Below are 21,205 nucleotides of genomic sequence, written 5' to 3' on the forward strand. Positions count from 1 at the left end.
CTGCACCACCATAAGGCAGAGCTGAGCAGAGTACTCTGTTTTTTTTTTTTTTAAAGTTAATGTACAGAGAGTGGGTGGCAAGGTGCTAGCTGAGGTTGAAGACAGAAATGGCAGGAACCAAAGGAGCAACAAAACAACACAGCATAAGAACCAGATCCTCTCTTGGGTAGTCTGATTCACATCCTTGCCAGTCCTGGGTAAGAGTTACATGAAGTCCGTATCAGTGAAGTCACTGTATTGATCTATTATAGTACCTTCATTTTTTTTCCTCCCCCATCCTCTCTCTTCCTCTTCTACGGCAGTGCCGTGAGGTGATGATAACTATCCATGGTGAAGAAGGCATCCCAGTGCAGGTGGATGGGGAGGCCTGGGTCCAAAGGCCAGGCCTTATCAAGATCAGATACAAGAATGCTGCCCAGGTGTTGACAAGAGACCGGGTAAGAAGAGAAAAGGCTCACCCAGAGTTCCCATACTACCTTATCTACCACTGTTACTTACTCAAGTGCAGATTTCCCACCCAAGAATTCCTCAAAGGGAGATCTGCATACCACTTACATCACAGTCTCCTGAGGTACTTGGTATACATACACATTCCTGGGTGCCCCCCCACGCGCACACACACCAGACCCACAGAATAAGATGGAGCCAGGTTGTTCCCCCAGAATTTGTATTTGTAAACAAATTCCCTAAGACATCCTGGTATACGCTGACATTTGCAAATCACTGCCCAAGAAAGTGAGACAAGGATCTACTATCCTGTGATTTTGAACAAGGATATCCTCTCTTCACTGCAAGATATCTAAAAACTTCAGATGATCATGGGAAAAAATTACTCCTTCAAGAAGAGATTCCCCAGTTAATATGATCTTTCTGTTGTTCTACATTTCCCTGAAATGCTACATTGACAAATGGTATCCATCTCAAATAAACCACCTGAAGCTAGAAAAAAAAAGTATCATTACCAGGCTAGGTAGACATAATAATGGTTCTGCAAAAGACTTTTATGCCTGAGGCTCAGAGGTCTCATATTCAATCCCCATCACCACCATAAGCCAGAGATGAGTAGTGCTCTGTTATATCTATCTGTCTGTCTGTCTGTCTTTTATCTATATATTTTATTAAAATAAATGTTTGTTCAAAAAAGTATCATTACTGATCAGATGTTCAGTGCTTGAATAATTTCTTTCACTCTGATCTTTAGATCTGTAGATCATACAGATAGAAATAGAGATGGAAGTAGAAGACCAGTGGTAAACTTATTTGTGTTAGGAACTTTACATATTTCAAGTAGATCCTTCAGATAATCCTATGAAGTCAATCCTGTTTCTAGATGAGGACAATGAGAACCAGAGATATTAGGTAATTTGGTAGGGAATCACACAACTGGTAAATAACAAAAGCACACAATTAAGGTAGAGGTATCTGCTAAAAGTCCATCACAGTATGTTGCCTAGATGTTTCAAAGATAAGACAGTTAAAAGTGTTTCATTGGGAGTCGGGCTGTAGCGCAGCGGGTTAAGCGCAGGTGGCGCAAAACACAGGGACCGGCATAAGGATCCCGGTTCGAACCCCGGCTCCCCACCTGCAGAGGAGTCGCTTCACAGGCGGTGAAGCAGGTCTGCAGGTGTCTATCTTTCTCTCCTCCTCTCTGTCTTCCCCTCTTCTCTCCGTTTCTCTCTGTCCTATCCAACAACGACGACAACAACAATAATAACTACAACAATAAAAACAACAAGGGCAACAAAAGGGAATAAATAAATAAATAAAATATTTTTAAAAAAAGTGTTTCATTGCCTTATCAATTGCGATGACCTCATAGAGGACCTTTAGGAAAACAGATACATGTCTGATTCAAGTATGTTGCCCCAAGACTCAGTATAGTAATGATAAGGAGAATGTGAACTATAAATCCCTAGTATGGAAAAGACAGTAAATACATTGATGACTGAATATGTAAATGCATAGACGAAATGGGGAAGTGGGAGGGGTCCTGGTGACCCATGTGCCTACTGTACCTACACAGCAGGCTCATAGACAGATCTGTCTTATTACCTTATAGCTATAGCAAGTCCTTAGGATCTGCCACTGTCTTCCTCTCTAGGACTTTGAGAACTCCATGAAAATGTGGGAGTGTAAGCATACTGAAATCCAGGCTGCTTCCCAACCCCAACTGGACTCCCAGGACTCTCAAGACAGCCTCTCAGATAAGGAGTATGCCGAGTTGCAACATGTGGCTCAGCTTGCAGAAAACCTCATCAGCAGGTAAGCTGAATGGTTCAGGTAGAGGACTGGATACCCCCCCCAAAAAAAGGGAAAAGGAAGTCAATTTGTGTCTACTAGGTCCTGAGGAGCCTAGCATCAGGAAGGAGCCTTGTCCAAAACTATGAAGATTGCTAAGGACCCTGACAAGTCAGGCTTGTACTCTCAACCACAAACCAGTTTGTACTTCACTTCCTGTTAAGCCCAGAAATGAACTTTGAGCTCTTCCTGCTGCTCCAGGCCCAGCAAGAAATAATCAAGTTCCTGGAGTCAGTTGCCCTCTTCTATTGCAGCCTCACACTCTTCCAAACTGCTTATTAGCTAGGCAGGGATGTACACAAAGATGAATACCCAAAGAAAGGTAGAAACATGTTCTTATATAGGTGGACACCTATGAATGAATAGACAGCAAGAAGAAAGAAAGGGTCCAATGCAAGTGGCTGCTGTTGTCATTTATACCTTTATCCCAATCCTCACCAGCATCCCACATCAGAAGGTCTTCAGAACTCCAGACTCATCTTTCTGTCATTATTACAGGCTTACTGATCTGAGCAAGGTCCACCAGCATGTGTCTGTCCTCATGGATTCTGTGACCACCACTGCTGACATCCTGAATGATGTATTTTACAGCCAAGAGAGCGAGGCTGGTGCAGCCTTCTGCACTCCCATTGAGGTAAGAGGGGAGGGACAGGTAAAGCAAAGGGATTCAAAAATAGAAAAGGAAGAGGGAAAGGGGAGGAAAGGGAGCCAGAGACTGGATGGAGAAACTGAGTAAATGAAACCACAAGAAATTCATGGCTGTAGTGGAGAAGAAAGAAAGTATTCCTTTAACTGTTACAGGTCCAGGGAAGCTACTGGGGAAATCTCACAGCATATTCCACCACTTAAAGAGCTAACCCAATTCCCTGATAACCATCTACCACAGGGACCCCAGGGGGATAGTAGCCAGTGAGTGTATAGAAACTTGTTTTCTACCATTCCTCATCCCAGGAATTCTATATAGCTTGGATTCTATATAGCTTGATAAAGGGACACCTGTTCCTATCATGGGAACCAGAGCTTCAGGATGCTTTGGCTTTTCTTCCCTTGTAAGAAATGCCTAAATTCAGATATTTTATGATAAATATACCTTTCCATGACTTTAACAACTGCCAAGAGATTTTTTTATGCTTTTAGAAAGGCTCTTTAGTGTAAATGGCACAAAAGTGCCACATAAAAGATAAGAGACTCTTAAAATATGGGTTAACCATTTATTTGGGATAAGGAGGGCCAAGAATTCAAGGCCTCAAGTTCAAAATATACATGGTTAAGTCTAACTCCACCTGCCATGGGGAAAGTGGTTGTAGCCTAGTGGCAACAGGTGGCATAAGATTTGCCCTTGAGTGTGCATATTTCCCTGTATCCATGGCACTCAGTCAGTTACACCAAATGCCATGTTATGCTGTGCCGTTTCCTAAGACACACCAAAACAGCTGTGCCAGTAGCTGACAGCTGGTATCAATTCTGATCAGTTGTTGTCTAACATATAGTAGTTGTGATGTATTTTGAATAGTAAGTACTTTTTCAGCTGTAGCCACTACTAGCCCATTCTTCCTTTACCATATGGGAGCCAATTGCATGATTACTAACCAACAACTCTTCTGTCTTTTTCCTTTCCCTTCCATTCTTTCCCTTTCTTCTCCTCTCAGACTCTAAGCAGAAATGATGCAGTAGATGTAACATTTAGTCTTAAAGGGCTCTATGATGACACCAAAGCTTTCCTGGATGAAAACTTGGTGAGTGGAAGGGGTTGGAACAAGGGAGGGTAAAGTATCCCACTGGAAGTTGCTCATGGCCTGTGTTCAACTCTAGGGCACTGGAAGACTTATGGGAGTATTGTGGCCAGGTGATTACCTAGAAGCCCCTGCTGTGTCCTCCTCACCCAGCATTGTTACTGACTGTATCACTTTGTGGGTTATTGCTAATCCATAGTGATTGCCTTACCCTTGAAAGGAAGGCAGTGTAAAAAGTGATGTTTGGGTCCAGATGAAACTACTCAAAAGTAGGATATTCTCATCAGACCTAACACAGTTTCAGTAATGATCCCAAGTTTCCATGTATCACTCTCACCATGTAGGAAGGCTGGATGGATGAGTGAGAAAATCTGGGAAGACTTCACCTGCCACTAACTAGATACATTATTTTCCTGAGGTTACTGTAACCAAGTTCTAAAAACCAGGTCACTTAAAAACTACAGAAATGGGAGTCGGGCTGTAGTGCAGCGGGTTAAGCGCAGGTGGCGCAAAGCACAAGGACCAGCATAAGGATCCTGGTTCGAACCCCTGCTCCCCACCTGCAGGGGAGTCGCTTCACAGGCGGTGAAGCAGATCTGCAGGTGTCTATCTTTCTCTCCTCCTCTCTGTCTTCCCCTCCTCTCTCCATTTCTCTCTGCCTATCCAACAATGACAACAACAATAATAACTACAACAATAAAACAACAAGGGCAACAAAAGGGAATAAATAAATTAAGTAAATATTAAAAAAGAAAACTACAGAAATGTTTTCTCTCACAATTCTGTAGGATAGAAACCTACAACCAGGTTATCACTTTTTTTTTCATTTCTTTTAGGATTTTTTAAAGTTTACTTAATTTGATAAGACAGAGAGAAATTGAGAAGGAATTGAGGTAGGAGAGAAAGAGACAGAGAGATGCCTACAGCACTGCTTCATTGCTTGTGAAGCTTCCCCCCACAGGAGGGGAGTAGGGGGGACTTGAACCCAGGTCCTTGAGCATGGTAACTTAACTAGGTGTGCCACCGCCCAGCCACTCAAGTTGTCACTTGCTAAAACTCTCAGGGCCATGTACCCTCATCTTCCCTTCTACCTAGTTTCTGATGACTTGCTGGCAGTCTTTGGTATTCCTTGGCTTGCAAAGGCATTCATTATTCCAACCCTTCATTATCACACAATGTCTTCCCTCTGTCTCTCTAGCCATATTTTGTAAAGATGCCAATTAGATTGACTCTGGACCCTAGCCTCTTCCAGTAGCATCTCATCAAAACAACTCATGAATGAATCTGCAATGACACTATTTTAAAATAACATCACATTATGAGGTCCTGGGGATAAGGACTTCAACATCTCTCTTTTGTGGGAACACAACTCAACACCTGCCATGAGCTATGTGAGGTGATTTCATAGTTCTGGGTCTCAGTTGCCCAGTCTATAAAATAGGATTTGTCATCTCCACCTCTTTAGCTTGTTATGAGAATGGAACAGAGCAATGTATGAAGTACCTAGCTATACCTGATATAGTAGCAGCTTGGTGGGTGGTAGACTTGGTTAATATCAGGGACAAAGGTCTGAAGCTAAGTATTTTAAAGATTCATTGATTTGTCGGCATGAGAGCACAAGAGAAACAAATCATCACTATGGCACTATGGCGGTGTGATTCTGGGGATTAAAGTTGGGATCTCATGAACACAAATCTGACACTCTAACCACTCTTGCCAGGTCACTGAGGTTAAGTTACTGAACTATAAGACCAGTCAAAATATTTCTCATAAGGATATGTCCATAGGCACACTTGTTTAGTGTGTTCTGATGAATCAACTGATCATGAGGGGGCTTTGAGCTATAAGGAACAATATCCCTGGTCTAGGAGTTGGTTCTGGAAATGGTTCAGGAAAAAAAAAGATTTGTGTATACCTATGTTCTTAGCAGCACAATTTGTAATAGCCAAAACCTGAAAGCAACCCAGATGTCCAACAACAGATGAATGGCTGAGCAAGTTGTGATATATATATATATATATATATATATATATATATATATATATATATATATATATATACACAGTGGAATATTATTCAGCTATTAAAAATGGTGAATTCACTGTTTTCAGCCCATCTTGGATGGAGCTTGAAAAAATGTTAAGTGAAGTAAGTCAGAAACAGAAGAATGAATATGGGATGATCTCACTGTCAGGCAGAAGTTGAAAAACAAGATCAGAAGAGAAAACACAAGTAGAACCTGAACTGGAATTGGCATGTTGCACCAAAGTAGAAGACTCTGGGGTGGGTGGAGGGGAGAATACAGGTCCAAAAAGGGTGACAGAGGACCTAGTGGGGATTGCATTGTTATATGGAAAACTGAGAAATGTTATGGATATACAAACTATTGTATTTACTGTCGAATCTAGAACCCCCCCAATAAAGAAATTTTAAAAAAAGAAATGAAGCTCAGGGGGCCAGCCAGTGGCATACCTGGTTAAGAGCATACAGTACAGTGTGCAAGGACCTGGGTTCAAGCCCCTGGTCCTCACCTCCAGAAGGAAAGCTTCACAAGTAGTAAAGTAGAGCTGCAGGTATCTCTCTGTCTCTTCCCTCTCTATTTCCCCCTCCCCTCTCAATATTTCTCTATCTCTACCCAATAATAAATTAATTAATTTAAAAAAGAAGTGAATCTCAGTAACTCCATTCACCTTTTCTGGAATTGTTACTTATGCTATGGTCATTGATCACTGGAATCAGAAATAATACACAACAAAAACCTACTGAGTAAATCTGCATATTAGCCTCAGAGAATAATACTAGACAAGGTCTCCATTGGAACCAGCAGACAGAAGGCTAGATCACAAGACTGAAGTTTACCTGTCTATTATTTCTTAAAGCCTAGTGTAGAGTCATTAGGAAACCATTTTAGTTCTCTCCTACTAGAATCAGTAGAATCACTCTTAGGTCCCCCAAATTCTTCTCTCTGTGTGTGGATTTAGGTTTGAACACCAATTAATTGCCTTTTGAGCATTGCCTGATAAGTATGTCCCTGTCAACTCTTGCCCCTACCCTCCTTCCTTGAAAATGACAGCCACTTCTACCTGCTGCCCCTCTTCCCTCATTCCACTACCACATACACAGACACACAGATATCCTGAATCTTCTGTTATAACGAATAATCAAAACAAGACCAATGATTTGCTTACCTGGATAGTGCTTTTTTTTTTTTTTTTTTTTTGGTCATACACGTGATCCAGGTTTGAGCCTAGCCCCAAACACGCTAGAGGAAGTTTTGGTGCTGTAATGTCTTTCCCTTCCTCCTTCTGTCACTCTGTTTTGGTTTGTTTATGTATTTCAAAAAATAAGAAAAAGAAGAACCAAAATAGATAATCAGAACTGAATTGTATTTGTCTCAGCTCATCCTGACTGGCCACAGTTTCCAGCCCCCCCCCCCCCATTTGGCTGCCACTTATTTACAGAAATAGTTGGTGAGACTCCACCTATGGCTGGGGCATGAAGTGACCTAGGCATACCCAAAGTCATATATGAGTGCCAGCTTTGTGACTGCCAGGGAGAAGCAAGGCCAAGTTATATAGACCAGAACGTATGTGTAGGCTGAAGATCTCAGGATGTATCTGTTTTCCTATCTCACTATAAACTGGAACATGAGCTATAAGGAACAATATTCCTTCCATGCTCCCAGAGGGATAGATAATGGGAAAGCTATCAGGGGAGGGGGTGGGAAATGGGTGGTGGGAATTGTGTGGCATTGTACCCCTCCTAGCCTATGGTTTTGTTAATTAATCCTTTCTTAAATAAAAAATAAAAATAAATAAAAAGGAACAATATTCCTGGTCTAAGAGTTGGTTCTGGAAGTGGTTCAGGAAAAAAAAGAAAACTATTCTATATTTCCTATAGACTATGTAATGTGCGTGCCCAGTTAGCTCAGTTGATTAGAGCATGGTACTAATAGACTATGTAATGTTAGGTCTATGTGTGCTAACGGTGAAAAGACAATACTTTTCCCAGAGCCTTAAGGCGAACCATCTGGAGCTCATTTCTCAGTGCTAAAGCATAGCCTGGGCATGGAGAGTCTCTTTGCCAAGGAAGAAAAAATGTGATCCATTCTACCTTTAGCCTTCTTGCTTTAAAAAAAGAAAAGAGTGGGTTAAGCTCATATGGCGCAAAGCACAAGGACCGGTAGAAGGATCCCGGTTTGAGTCCCCGGCTCCCCACCTGCAGGGGAGTCGCTTCACAGGCGGTGAAGCAGGTCTGCAGGTGTCTGTCTTTCTCTCCCCCTCTCTGTCTTCTCCTCCTCTCTCCATTTCTCTCTGTCCTATCCAGCAACAATGACATCAATAACAACAACAATAAAAAGGGCAACAAAAGGGAATAAATAAATATTTTAAAAGAAAGAAAGAAAGAGATGGAAAGAAAAGAAAAGAAAAGAAAAGAAAAGAAAAGAAAAGAAAAGAAAAGAAAAGAAAAGAAAAGAAAAGAAAAGAAAAGGAAACAGCCTTTCAGTTATGGCAACTGCCTAGTAAATATCCCATCCTCCCCTTGCATCTGGCCACCTCACATATCCTTTCTGGAATGGTGAGGTATAGAAAGTAGGTTAACAGTGTGCATGACAGATAGTATGTACTTAAAAATTGGTAGATGTTACTTGGAGGACCCTTATTATTATTATTTTTTTTTACTGAGGTAAAGCTGATTTATCAAACTGTACAATGTCACATTTTGCCAGACTATTTCACACCACAAGACCACCGCCAAGGTGTCAGTATCCCTTGCCCACTGACCATTTGACACTTGCTCCCTTCCCCTCCCACTTTGGTGACCTCAGCTATACACCGGAATCCTCAAGGTTTGTTGTTGTCTGACTTTGGTGGCTTCTTTGCTATGTTGCCTCATACTCCACATAGGAATGAGGCCATCCAGTGTTTATCCTCCTTCTGGCTTATGTCACTTAGCATGATCCCCTCCAGTTCCATCCACATTGTATCAAAAGAGATATCATGTTTTCTTAGAGCTGAATTATATATATATAATATGTTGTAATATAATAATTATATATATATAATATGTTATATATATATAATATGTTGGCTTTTGTGACTAGTCCCACAATGAGCATAGGTATGCATAGCATTTCAGGTTTGTTAATTCATGTGTCATGAATTCTAAGGCACCAAATTCCATTTGACATGAATGCAAATGACATTAGTTTCTTGAGTGTCTTTTAATATTTTATTTATTGATTTATTTGGGTAGAGACAGGAAGAAACCAAGACAGGAGTAGGGAGATAAGTAGGGAGAAAACAGAGAGACATCTGCAGTCTAGCTTTATCACTTGGGAAGCTTTCATCCTGCAGGTGGGGGCCAGGGACTTGAACCCAGGTTCTGCACATTGTAGCATGTGCACTCAAGCTGGTGCATTACCACCTGGCCCCTCGAGTATTTCTGTTATAGTTCACTACTTGGGTTTTTCTATATATTGATTATGCCTTTGATATGACTTCACTATAATGACTTAAGAAAATGTTCTATTGTATGAAATTAAGGGGAGAGGGAGGAGATAGAGGAAAAGAGACAGAGAGACACCTGCAGACCTACTTCACCACTTGTGAAGCTTTCCCCTTGAAGATGAGGACCAGAGGCTTGAACCTGGGTCCTTGCACACTATAATGTGTTCACTTAAGTGTACCACCGCTTGGCCCCTGTTATTTCTTTTAAGGTTTCTCTCTCTCTTTTTTCCCTAAGGATTTACCAATTTTGTTTGTCCTCTCAAAGAACCAGCCTGTGGTTTCATTGATCTGCATTTTAAAACTTCTACTTCATCTATTTCCACTCTCATTTTTTTTATATTTATTTATTTATTTCCCTTTTGTTGCCCTTGTTGTTTAACACTGTTGTGGTTATTGTTGTTGTTGGATAGGACAGAGAGAAATGGAGAGATTACAGTGACCCCCCCCCAGTACCGCGCTCAGATTACAGTGACCTCCCCCCCCCCCCCCCCGTACCCGGCTCAGAGGGGAAGACAGAGGGGGGAGAGAAAGATAGGCACCTGCAGACCTGCTTCACCACCTGTGAAGGACTCCCCTGCAGGTGGGGAGCCGGGGGCTGGAACCGGGATCCTTACTCCAGTCCTTGCGCTTCGCGCCACGTGCACTTAACCCACTGCGCCACCGCCCAACTCCCCTCCACTCTCATTTTTATTTCCCCCCTCCTGTTGTTGATAATTTTGAGTTCCACAACTTGTTCCTAGCTCCTTATGATATGAGGTTAGATTGTCTGATATTTTCCTTATTTCCTGATGTAAAGTGTATTGTAATGAACAGGGCAGGGTGAATACACACTTATCTCCAGACACTTAAGGGTCAAAAAGAGGACCCTTGTTTTGGATCTTAAGGTGTAGGACTGTTAACCCATAATCAGTTGTCAAAGGTCCAATGATAAGTGCTCAATAAACTGTGACCTTATCCAGCCTCAAGGAAAACCCTATATCCATCTGCCCCCACACACACACTGAGCAAAGACACCTGGCTATATTTTATAGTGACCATAAGGGCAGAGGAGACACAAGTTGGCACCATGTGATTTCATGGGAGTGGAGAAGAGGGCACAAGTTTATGAAAGGAAGTGATCAGCATTAGACACTCACTACTTTTCCTGTCTTTACCAGCTGAGGAATACAGAGGATGAGGCCATGCTGCAGACTTCCCTGGATGCCATGAATATGGGATTTGAGAAGCTATTTGAGTTCGAGTGGATGAATTCAATCTTTGTTCCAGAGGTGTGTGACCTAGAGATTAAATAAGGGGAGTGGGGGGAGAGAGATTCTTCCTTGATACCTGAAATTCACTCCAGCATGGGCCAGAACACAGTGACTGAAGTAACAGAGGAAATCTAGTAGTGACTTCCTACTTCAGTTTTTAGTAGCTCCTCCATCCTCCCACATCTCATTATGCACAGAAAGAGCAAGGGACAAAAGACCTTGAGAAAGCAGATTGCAACATGTGGAAATTAACAGGAAAAAAAAATCACTAGTGTAGAGAAGATTGCTTAATGGTTGTGCAGAAATACTTTCATGACTAAGACTCCAAAGTCACAGGTTCTATCCCTAGCACCACCACAAGCCAGAGCTGAGCAGTAATCTAGTCTCTCTCTCTCTCTCTCTCTCTCTCTCTCTCTCTCTCTCTCTCTCTCTCTCCCTGTGTCTCTCTCAAATAAAAACAAATAAAATATATTTTTAAAGAAGTAGAATAACCACTCAGTGACAGATGTTTGGAAAAGAATCAGCAAAATTGTTTTCTTTCTGTTCTTTTCTCCTGCTCCCAGCCCCTCCTTTTCCTCCCTGCTCAGTGCCTGCTGCCAGATCTGGATTTTGCCCAGTGCATACCATCAGTGCCATATCAATGGTTTGTAATCAATGCATAGTTGTTCTAAATGGTTGGTAGCCAGACCATATTTTAACCTCCCAAATATCATCTCTTCCTTTGGCTTCCTGTCTCTCACCCTCAAGTTGGACAGCAGACTCTGTTCATGCCTTCTCCTAGCTGGTATATAACTTAAAAGAACATCACACCACCATGAGCAAGGACTGGCATTCGAGGCTCTATTCTGTTTGTGGACTAACAGGTTTCTGATTTAAATTTCTATACCATGGAATTATATGTTTGACTTTATAGGAGTCCCTGGATTCTCTACTCATTATACCTATTTCCAGCTCTATGTGCCAGTTATATGCATACAAGAGTGTAAGCATATTTGAACTAGAGTGGCAATCAGGTTATTATTTCCAAGACAAAACCATATACGAATTCATGTCTTAAAGGATTCAATTAATTTCTTTTTTTAATATTTATTTATTTTCCCTTTTGTTGCACTTATTGATTTTATTGTTGCAGTTATTGTTGTTGTCATTGTTAGATAGGACATAGAGAAATGGAGAGAAGAGGGGAAGACAAAGAGGGGGAGAGAAAGATAGACACCTGCAGACCTGCTTCACCGCCTGTGAAGCGACTCCCCTGCAGGTGGGGAGCCGGGGGCTCAAACCGGAATCCTTATGCCAGTCCTTGTGCTTTGCACCACATGCGCTTAACCCGCTGCGCTACCGCCTGACTCCCGATTCAATTACTTTCTAATATACCTTTGCTAATGTTCGTGCTGTTCTTGACCAGTAGTCCTCTAGTAAAGGTACACATGTTCTCACACAGGAAAGAGCATAAACTCTTGTTGATCCAACTTTTGTATTGTTGTTACTCAGCTCAGTTTGCACTCTCCCCCAAGTTCTTGAGCTAGCCAAACAGGCTGTATGTTGAAAGTAACAAGACAATCTATGTTATAAGGTTCTCAGCATGTGGATTTAACTAGCCTGGGGCATAAAATCTATTTTCTGAGCTTGGGTATATTCGGAAATATGGAGAAATGAGGCTCTAAAGAAGGGCAGAGGGAACTGAAAGGTTTATCCACTTAACTCTAAGCTTACTCACATTAAGGCAACAGGAGATTCAGGTCCACTTTAGTGGGACAAAGCAGAATAAGAGCTAGCTATTCATTGTAGCATTCAAGACTCTGGTGTGGGTAGAAGGTCTTATGCCCTTCCTTTAGGTTTCTACTGAAAAGCAACTCTTTTTTTTTTTATTTATTTTCTTTTTGACAGAGAGTGAGAGGCAGAGAGGTAGAGACTGGGAGAGAGAGATAACTGCTGCACTGCTGCACTGCTCTCCTCTGCAGGTTGGACTTGTGGCTTGAGCCCAGGTCCTCACACATGGTAACATGTACATTTTAACAGATGAGTCACCACTCAATCCAGAAGGGGTGCTTTTTCACTTATTCATGCATAGTTGTCGTGTGAGCTAGCAGTGGCTCTCAGTCTTTCCTTTCCCATTCCTAGTCATGTGACATCAGGTGAGGCATACCATCTCTTTGAACCTCTGCTTCCTCATGCTTAATGCAGAGGTAATATCCAGCTTGTAAGGATATTTCAAGGTGTGAGAGCATTATGAAAGTGCCCAACGAGGAACTTGACATAGAGTAGGATTTGGGTAAAGACCAGTTTTATTCCAGAACATGAGACTATTGAGGCTGGCTGTCTTTCAGGCCTGGATAGAAAACAGATTCACCAGTCATTGTTGTTGCCCCCCCCCATCGTCAGGCTGCTGTGAATTTCCATTGAAAGGTAAGTCAATTCAATTTTAACCATCTTTTGCCACTGGTTTCCCAGGAAAAATCTGAAGACACTGACAGTAGAAGAGTCAGATTGAAACTGAAATTCCCCAGACTGGGGAAAAAAAGACTAGCTGAGGAAGGCAAACACAGATCAGGCCAAGGACTCCAGAGTTTCATTGGTAAGTTGTTCCCTTAACCATAGGGGTCATGAAGAACTTCCCAGTAGCTGGAGTGCCTCCCAGGAACCCAACCCCCCATCGTAGATAGTCCCAGCTGTAGTGGTAATGGAAGAGGGGACTGGCTGGGACAAGATACAAGTTAGCAAGTGATATGGACCCTGGCAGTACATGACTTTGCTGTGTGATCTCTCAATATAGAGAGCTGAAGGGAAAGCTGAGGAAAAGGCAGCTAGCCACTTCTGTACTTAATCCATTTTTATCCTTGGTTACTAAAACTCAGCCAAAGAGCCCTACTTAGAGCTCTCTCACAGTGAAAAACACAGCTCTCACTTTTGCCCTTGCTCCAGAAAGCAGTAATATTTGAAATGGGCTGGGGTATCAGTGTTGGACACCCACAGGGTCAAGAACAAGTGTGGTGTTAATTTTCTTTTTCATTCTTTAAATCTTAGTTCCACCTTTTCTTCAAAACTTGGCTTAATTACTATTAATATCTATGGGGCTCAAAAGAATGTTCTCTTTTATTTTTTATTTATGTATGTACTTGTTTATTATTTGGATAGAGACAGAAAGAGGGGGGAGATCAAGAGGGAAAGAGAGAGACACCTGCAGCCCTATTTACCATTGGTGAAGCTTTCCCACTGCGGGTGGGGACCAGGACATTGACCCCCAGTTCCTTCAGGGTATACTATGTGTGCTCAGCCAGGGGCACTACCAGCTAACCCATAAAGAATGTTTGTTCTCTTTAGAGTTTTCAGTGATGTCAATGGTGTCTCCTAGATTTGTGGCCTAGAAACCCCAGAGATTGAGCAATATAGCAATAGTGGACATGGGTGAGAGGGATAGAATGTAGCAGTGTGTGTTTGTTTTTTGAGGAACAGAGTCTACAATGGATGCCAAGAAAGACTCCTGTTTTCTTCACATTTGACCCAACTGGTCTGATTACAATGAATCTCTCAGCTGAAAGATCATGGCATTTGACAGTCTTTCTAAAGACTCTAAAGGGTTCAGCCACAGTTCCATGACTTAACAGATTCTGAAAATGCATCCCATTGGTATTGGGCTCTCAGATGTTCTACAGACTGTGGAGACAATAAGAATAACTGAGTCTGCCTCCTAATAGACTCTTGTGTTTGCTATCTTTAGAATCCATAAATTTGGGCACCTGGCAACACATTAATTTCATTTTATACTTGTTTTTTCCCTCTTTCCCTCTAAAGGAAATTTGTGGCATCGTAGAAATCGTGAAGATGAAGAAAAAGACGATGATCCTCCTGAATCCTCATGATTTCAACTGTAGCCCTTGAAGCTGTAAGGACAACACACAACAACTATGACACTACTACTAACAACAACAACTCTGAAAACCTCAGTGCAGGCTAGACTAAATTATTTCAGAACAAATATGAGCACCACTAAGAAAGACCCTTCAATTCTTTATCCTAGTACATCTTTCCTGGACTCAAAGCAGGTCTTCTTAGAGGACTATGTTTTCTCATTGGCCAAAGATTCTTGTTCTGAGTTTTATCATTCAGTTCTCCTCCCTTTTGTTCATTTGGAACAACTAGAGTATTTCACTGGAATAAGCCCGAGGTCTGCATTGAGTTCCTGGGAGTTCATTTCTTCTAGGAGTTTGGGAATAGTTTTCTGTGGCTGTCAGAGAAACTGTTCATGCCAGGGAATAAGTGCATGAAAGAAATACTCCCAGGGAAATGAGGAGAGGAGGGGAATCAAGACCACCAGCTTTAGCTGGCTGTGTTTCTCCCCCAACCCCTGCCAGTCACAACTTCAGGAAATCTCCTCTAGCTGGTTTTTAAAAATGTTTATTAGGTGCTGGGGGCTTTCCACTTGCCTGTTACAATGGCCACGTGAGATCTTTTTCTTGTACATGGGATGATTTCTCTCACTCTCTACAAACCCATTGTGTTTTTCCACATGTGCATGTATGTCTTTGCACATGTCCAGGTGGTGCTCTGGTGGCTGGGTGGGCCAATTCATTGGAATTCACCCCTATGGCAGCCATACAGGCTCCCTTCCTACTGCCTTGATCCTAGCCTGCATGTCTACATGGAGTGTTTGGCTGCATTCTCACTGGATTTTTAACTAAATGTTTTGCCACTGTGCTGCAGTATAGAATATATATATATATATATATATATATATATATATATATATATAACTGAAAATACAACTCAACCTCCAAGTGACCCTATAATTTATTGTGCTAATCCACAAATCCCTTCCCTCCCATATTCCAACCCCTATCCCATACACACACACACACACATACACACACACACACACACACACACACACACGCCTCTACCAACTGCCCTAGTTCTTGGTGGAGCTTCTAATCTTTTGGTGCATCTTAGAAGTGGCTGGACTCTTATCTACAGCCGAGCTCACTCTGACACCCCTTGAAATTCTGAGCCAGGTCACAGAAAAGGGAACAAAAAACACCAATGCCCTAGAGAAGGGGGCTAAGCTGGCAAGCTGCCTTTTTTGCTCTATTTTTCTTGGACTTTATAATTGCAAATGCCCTATCCTGTGCTGTGCTCTTCCCCAGTGAAAAGACTGGATGGAGCAACCTCGTCTTGAGCCCTGTGTCCTAGTCACATGAGTTAGGGACTGCCTAACAACCAAGTCACAGCCTAGGCCCTTCCCCACAAGCTCCAACTTGGCCTGCATCTTCTGAACAGGCTGTTGGGTCAGTCTCCATACCATCTTCAAATCTCCATCTTGACCTTTAAGAACACAAGGATGGACCCTCAAAGTGACCAGAAAGAACATGGGTATAGAACAAAATTAAAAATAAATAAATAAAGAGGCTAAGAGCTTCTGCTCCTTCCATGGTTCTTCTTATGACAAACTGGGCTGAAATTGCTCCTAATCCCAATTTGAATTTTTAATTCCTGTTCCTAGTCAGTCAAATCTATTCAAACTCCAGTTTCCAGAGAGCTTCTCCCTGTCTGCCTTGTAGCCCACCTCCTCCCCCACCTCTCATCTCAGAACTTTTGAGTGTCCCTTCCCACTTAGAAAGAAAGCCAGGAAACTGGTGTCTCCCCACTTCTCAAAACATAGAGTGCTCAATTACATGACTCAGTCCAATGGCTGGTTCAACGAGGTGCACAATTCAGACTCTATAAACACTGGTTCTCAACTCTGGATTTCCACCAGCCTAGACTACTTAAACCAGCCACCTGTGTTCCACCTCTGCAGAGGTGAGGAGATAAATAGCAACAAGATAGTCCCCAACTGTCTGACAGATGTGCCAAACAAACAGAAAGTCCCAGCTCTACAACTAGAGAAGAATGTTAATGGAAAAGGATGAAGGGAAATACTTCCAACTGTTTGAAGCATTTGAATATGTTAACTTTCTATGCATATTAGAGTGGAGAGTGTGCTGTGGCTATGCCTCTGACTTTTTCTGCATTACTTGCTTCCCAGGAGGTAATGATATTAGATGACATCAGCAAGGTAGTGACCCAATTTGCAACCCAATTTGGCATGACTGTGGTTGGCTGCACAGAATAACACCTGCATACAGAGAGAGAGAGAGAGAGAGAGAGAGAGAGAGAGAGAGATGGGAACCAAGTTGCTTTTTTCTCACAAGGGCCTTTTCTAAAATGAAAACTTGCCAAATGAGCAAATTTCAGAAACCACAGAAGATGTCCTGGAGAAGGTAGCCTTATCTTGGCAGTGCCTGAGCCAGGCTTTGTCTTCTCATTATTTTTTTTTCTCACTCATGATAGTGATAGTGAACTTGTAGTAGGACTCTGTCTCTTGTTCTTACTTTGCAGAATTACCGGGAATATTTGTGCACTGTGATGCTTCTGTTGCTCTTTTGTACTGTGTGAGGATCCCTTATCACCCAGCCTGTCCTCCCAGCATCATATCAAATGATATTGAAGGAAACCCCTAAGATTTGGGACTGATGTCAACTCACAGAGCAGAAATGGGAGGTGATGAGGTCCAGGAGCAGATGTGGTTTGCTAAGCCACTTGGTTATCCCTTTGGTGCTGGTGCTAAGATAGCAGTTGCTTCCCCAAAAGGAAGACAACTTGTGGAGCACCTGATTCCGACTGGGAAACAATGTGAAAAATGGTGAACTCTCCAGGTAGTTGGCTTAACCTCTGAGAACACAAGTTCCTTTTGGGCTTTCATTCCTCACCACTTGCCATCCTACAGTTGCTGGGGGCGGGGGGACAAACACTCAATACCCATCTCATTGATGTTCAGAGAATCTATTAAGAGCCAAAGCGCTGAGGTTTTGTTGCATCTTTGGTAGCACTTCCTGAGGAATTGATTGAGTGATGGGGTTCCTGGCAAGAACAGTGGGGAGAAAAATGCCAATAGATTCAAACTGCCACAAACAGCTTCTGGTGTCAATACTCCAGGTCAGTGGCAATTGGTCCTCTTCCCAGAAAGGCCATGTGCTGTGTTCAATAGGGCAGGGGAAGAATTAGTAAGGGTTTTCAACTTCATAAATTAGGTGAAAAGTGAATCAGAGAAGATCACTGAATGTGAAATCACCTTGCCTTGGGACATAAGCTGAAGATGTTTAGTTTCCTAAAATTAATGCCAAAGCAGCCAAACCTGGTAGCATCATTGCATCCATAAGGGACCTTGACTGGCTATATGGTTTGTGGAACTGCATCTATCTATTTGTCTGCTTATCTGTAACCTGCGTTGTTTTCTGTTCTGCTTATTTTCTCAGAGGCCCCTGCAAATAAGCAGCAGGGCTGGGGCTGGTTGGGGGAGGAAGCTGGAAATAGTTAAGGGATAAGAGCTAAAAGTAGAATAAAAAGATCCACAAAGTGTGCCTATTCCTCCTCCCTGCAAAAAAAAAAAAAAAAAATTAAAAAAAATGGAACACCAGCCCTCAAAGTCAATAAAGTTTTGCTTCTTAAAATATTTTAATAAATGGATCAGCATAATAAACAACAAAGTCTCATCATTGAATGGTCATGGGGATGGGACAGGGTGGTTGGCCATGGGTGGTCATCCAAGCTATAGAGACACCTGCATGTGTGGTGGCAGGTGATAAAGAGCAGCCATAGCACAAGCCAAGAACTTCCATCAGGGTGAGCATCATGCTTTAAGGGTTACAAACAAACAGAAAGCACGATACACCCTAGATGCAACTCAGGATAACCTTTTGGAGGGAAATGCTTGTTCTAGAATTACAGCCCAGGCTCTTAACTATATGCATGAGTGCAAATGCTCCTTGAAAATCTTTTTGGCAATAGAAGGTGTAGCCCCAGGGCTGAGGAGATAGCACATTGATTCTGCAAAAAAGATCTCCATGCCTGAAGCACCAAAAGTCTCAGGTTCAATTCCCAGCACCACCCTAAGCCAGAACTGAGTGAACAATGCTCTGCTAATCAATACACACACACACACACACACACACACACACACACACACTCAGGAGCTGTAGCCCCAACACAAACTTTTATCTATTTCTCTCACTTTCCAGAAGAATTTGAGGTGGGAAGTACTATACTGTTTCGATACAAAATAGGTTAGGCCACAGGTCAAAAATTTAACTCCACTAACTCTGTTCTTGAAGAAGCTCATTATTAATTGTGTAGTGGAGAAGGCAATTCAAATTAGACAAGGATATCCAAGAAACAGTACATCAGGTGAGAGTTCAGATCTTCTAAACCCTTGATTCCTCAATACTGAAAAGTTGTCTTTCGTAGACAAAATAGGTAAGCTCTAGGACCATATTTCAGTCCAGCCTCATAAAATTAAAAAGAGCTCTGGTGCTAAGGAGCTACTATTGGGATGGACTCTATAACTCACATTGAGAAGTTACAAATAGGAAAAATAAATAAATAAAGGGAAAACGATGTGGGGGTAGTGAATTTGTAGTGCGGGCACTGAGTCTCAGTGATAACTTTAGTGAGAAAAAAGTATTTAAATGGGGGGGTCCACTGGGCAAGGGGCATGCTTTGCCAAGCACACATATGGTAGGTTTGAATCCCGGAATCACATGGGAGTATACCCGTTGGACACTTTAGACAATTTTATAGCAGCTTCCTTCCCTTCACGCTGCTGGTTTTTCATAGACTGACCCTGAGTAGTTCATAGACTTTACAGACTGTTGCCTTGAGGACTATACAATGCCAAATAGCCCCTCTTCTTGGTGGGTCATGCCCTCCCACCTACAGGTCCTGCCCTTTGAGTCAGGAAATGCCCCCTCATTACGAACCCTTGCCCCCCCAGACAGGGAACGTTCCTTTATGCACCAATCCTTCCCTTGACATCACACTGGCTTTTACTACTCCCCTACTTGTCCCTTCCTGTTTTATTATATCATTTAGGTTTATGCCTAAAAGGTTTCTGCTCACCCCTACACTACTATTCCTCTTTCATAGATAGAGTCTTTTACAGACATTGAACCATCTTATGTGATGACTAGATAGAAAGATAGAAAAAGATGTAGAGATATTGTGAGGAGATGGTTGAGCAGGCAGAGCTTAACCTATGAGATGAGTCCCTCCAGGTAAGTCTCTCTCTCTAAAGAGGGGTTGAGCACAGGGGGGACACATAAATCTCACAAGGTTGGCGGCCATTTAAGCCTTCCCTCCCCCAAAGAAACGTCCTACATCTTCCCACCTGAGCACGGCATTCCTTAAAAACATTTAAGCCTGCTCCATTCTATATTTCCTTACTGTGTCCATTTAGATATAAAAGAAAAGGAGGAGATGTTGAGGAATTATACAGATGCAGTCTTTGCCCTCAGGTTCTGCCACTCCCTGCGATATCCTCGCAGTGCCCTTTTCAACCAATCCTGTCCCGACACGTCACTCCTGGTTGTTGCCCAATAAAGCCCTCCCACTTCCGCGCGCTCTCTCTCTCTCTTCCCCCCCGCCCCGGTGGTGAGGTGGGAGGTGGGGGGGATGGCCATTTTTTCGGCTGACTCCACGTGGCCTGAGCTACCCTGTTTGATCCGTAATAAAGATTTGTGTACCCCATTTGCTCCGGATCTCTTCTCTCTCTTCTCCGCGGCACAGCCCGACACCGCGACACAAAGGGCAGCTTTGGTTCTCTGGTTTCTCTCAATCTCTCTCTCTCTCTCTCTATCTCTCTCTCTCTCTCTCTCTCCTCTCTCTCCTTGAATGAAAACTAGGCTAGGAGTAGTAGAATGTATCTGAGGCAATCTGTTATTTTAAATTATGATATGATGGGGGCTAGGCAGTGGTGCATCTGGTTAAGGACACATAGCACAAACCTCAAGGACCCAAGCAAGGGTTCAGGTTTGAGCCCCCAACACCCCCTCCCCACATGCATGCGGGACATTTCACAAGCAGTGAAGCAGGTCTGCAGGTATCTTTCTCTCGTTCTCTCGCTCTCTATCTGTCTCCCCCTCCTCTCTCGATTTCTCTCTGTTCTATCCAATAGAATGGGGGGGGAATGGCCACTAAGAGCAATGGATTCTTAGTAACCAGCACCAAGCTCCAGCGATAACCCTGGAGGCAAAAAAAAAAAAAGGAAGAAGAAGAAGAAAGGAAGGAAGGAATTATAAATTAAGAAAAGAAAAAGGGAAAAGGACACAAAATGGGGAGATTGTTTAGTCAGTTAGATCACCCAACTCACATCACACCTGAGTCCCCAGAGGTTGCAGGGGCATTATTGCCAGTGCTGAGCAGTGTTCTTGTTCTGGTATATATCTCTCATAAAAAAATAAATACACAGGGAGTCTGGCAGTAGCATGGTGCAAAGCGCAAGGACTGGCGTAAGAATCTCGGTTCGAGCCCCAGGCTCCCCACCTGGAGGGGAGTTGCTTCACAAAAGCAGTGAATCAGGTCTGCAGGTATCTAACTTTCTCTT

The 21,205-nt window shown here is 42.7% G+C and overlaps 1 protein-coding gene across 1 annotated transcript in view; it reads left to right on the forward strand.

Moving 5' to 3' along the window:
- DGKK (diacylglycerol kinase kappa) overlaps nt 1-18,279 on the forward strand; it is a 235,778-nt gene extending 217,499 nt beyond the window's left edge. The window contains exons 22-28 of the mRNA XM_060183573.1: nt 303-437; nt 2,102-2,262; nt 2,797-2,932; nt 3,948-4,034; nt 10,699-10,809; nt 13,243-13,366; nt 14,584-18,279. Of these exons, the coding sequence (XP_060039556.1) occupies nt 303-437; nt 2,102-2,262; nt 2,797-2,932; nt 3,948-4,034; nt 10,699-10,809; nt 13,243-13,366; nt 14,584-14,651 (822 nt within the window). The 3' untranslated portion in view covers nt 14,652-18,279. The remainder of the gene's footprint in view (nt 1-302; nt 438-2,101; nt 2,263-2,796; nt 2,933-3,947; nt 4,035-10,698; nt 10,810-13,242; nt 13,367-14,583) is intronic.
- The last annotated feature ends 2,926 nt before the right edge of the window (nt 18,280-21,205 follow it).

Source organism: Erinaceus europaeus, chromosome X (genome assembly GCF_950295315.1).
Source record: "Erinaceus europaeus chromosome X, mEriEur2.1, whole genome shotgun sequence".
Classification (NCBI taxonomy): Eukaryota; Metazoa; Chordata; class Mammalia; order Eulipotyphla; family Erinaceidae; genus Erinaceus; species Erinaceus europaeus.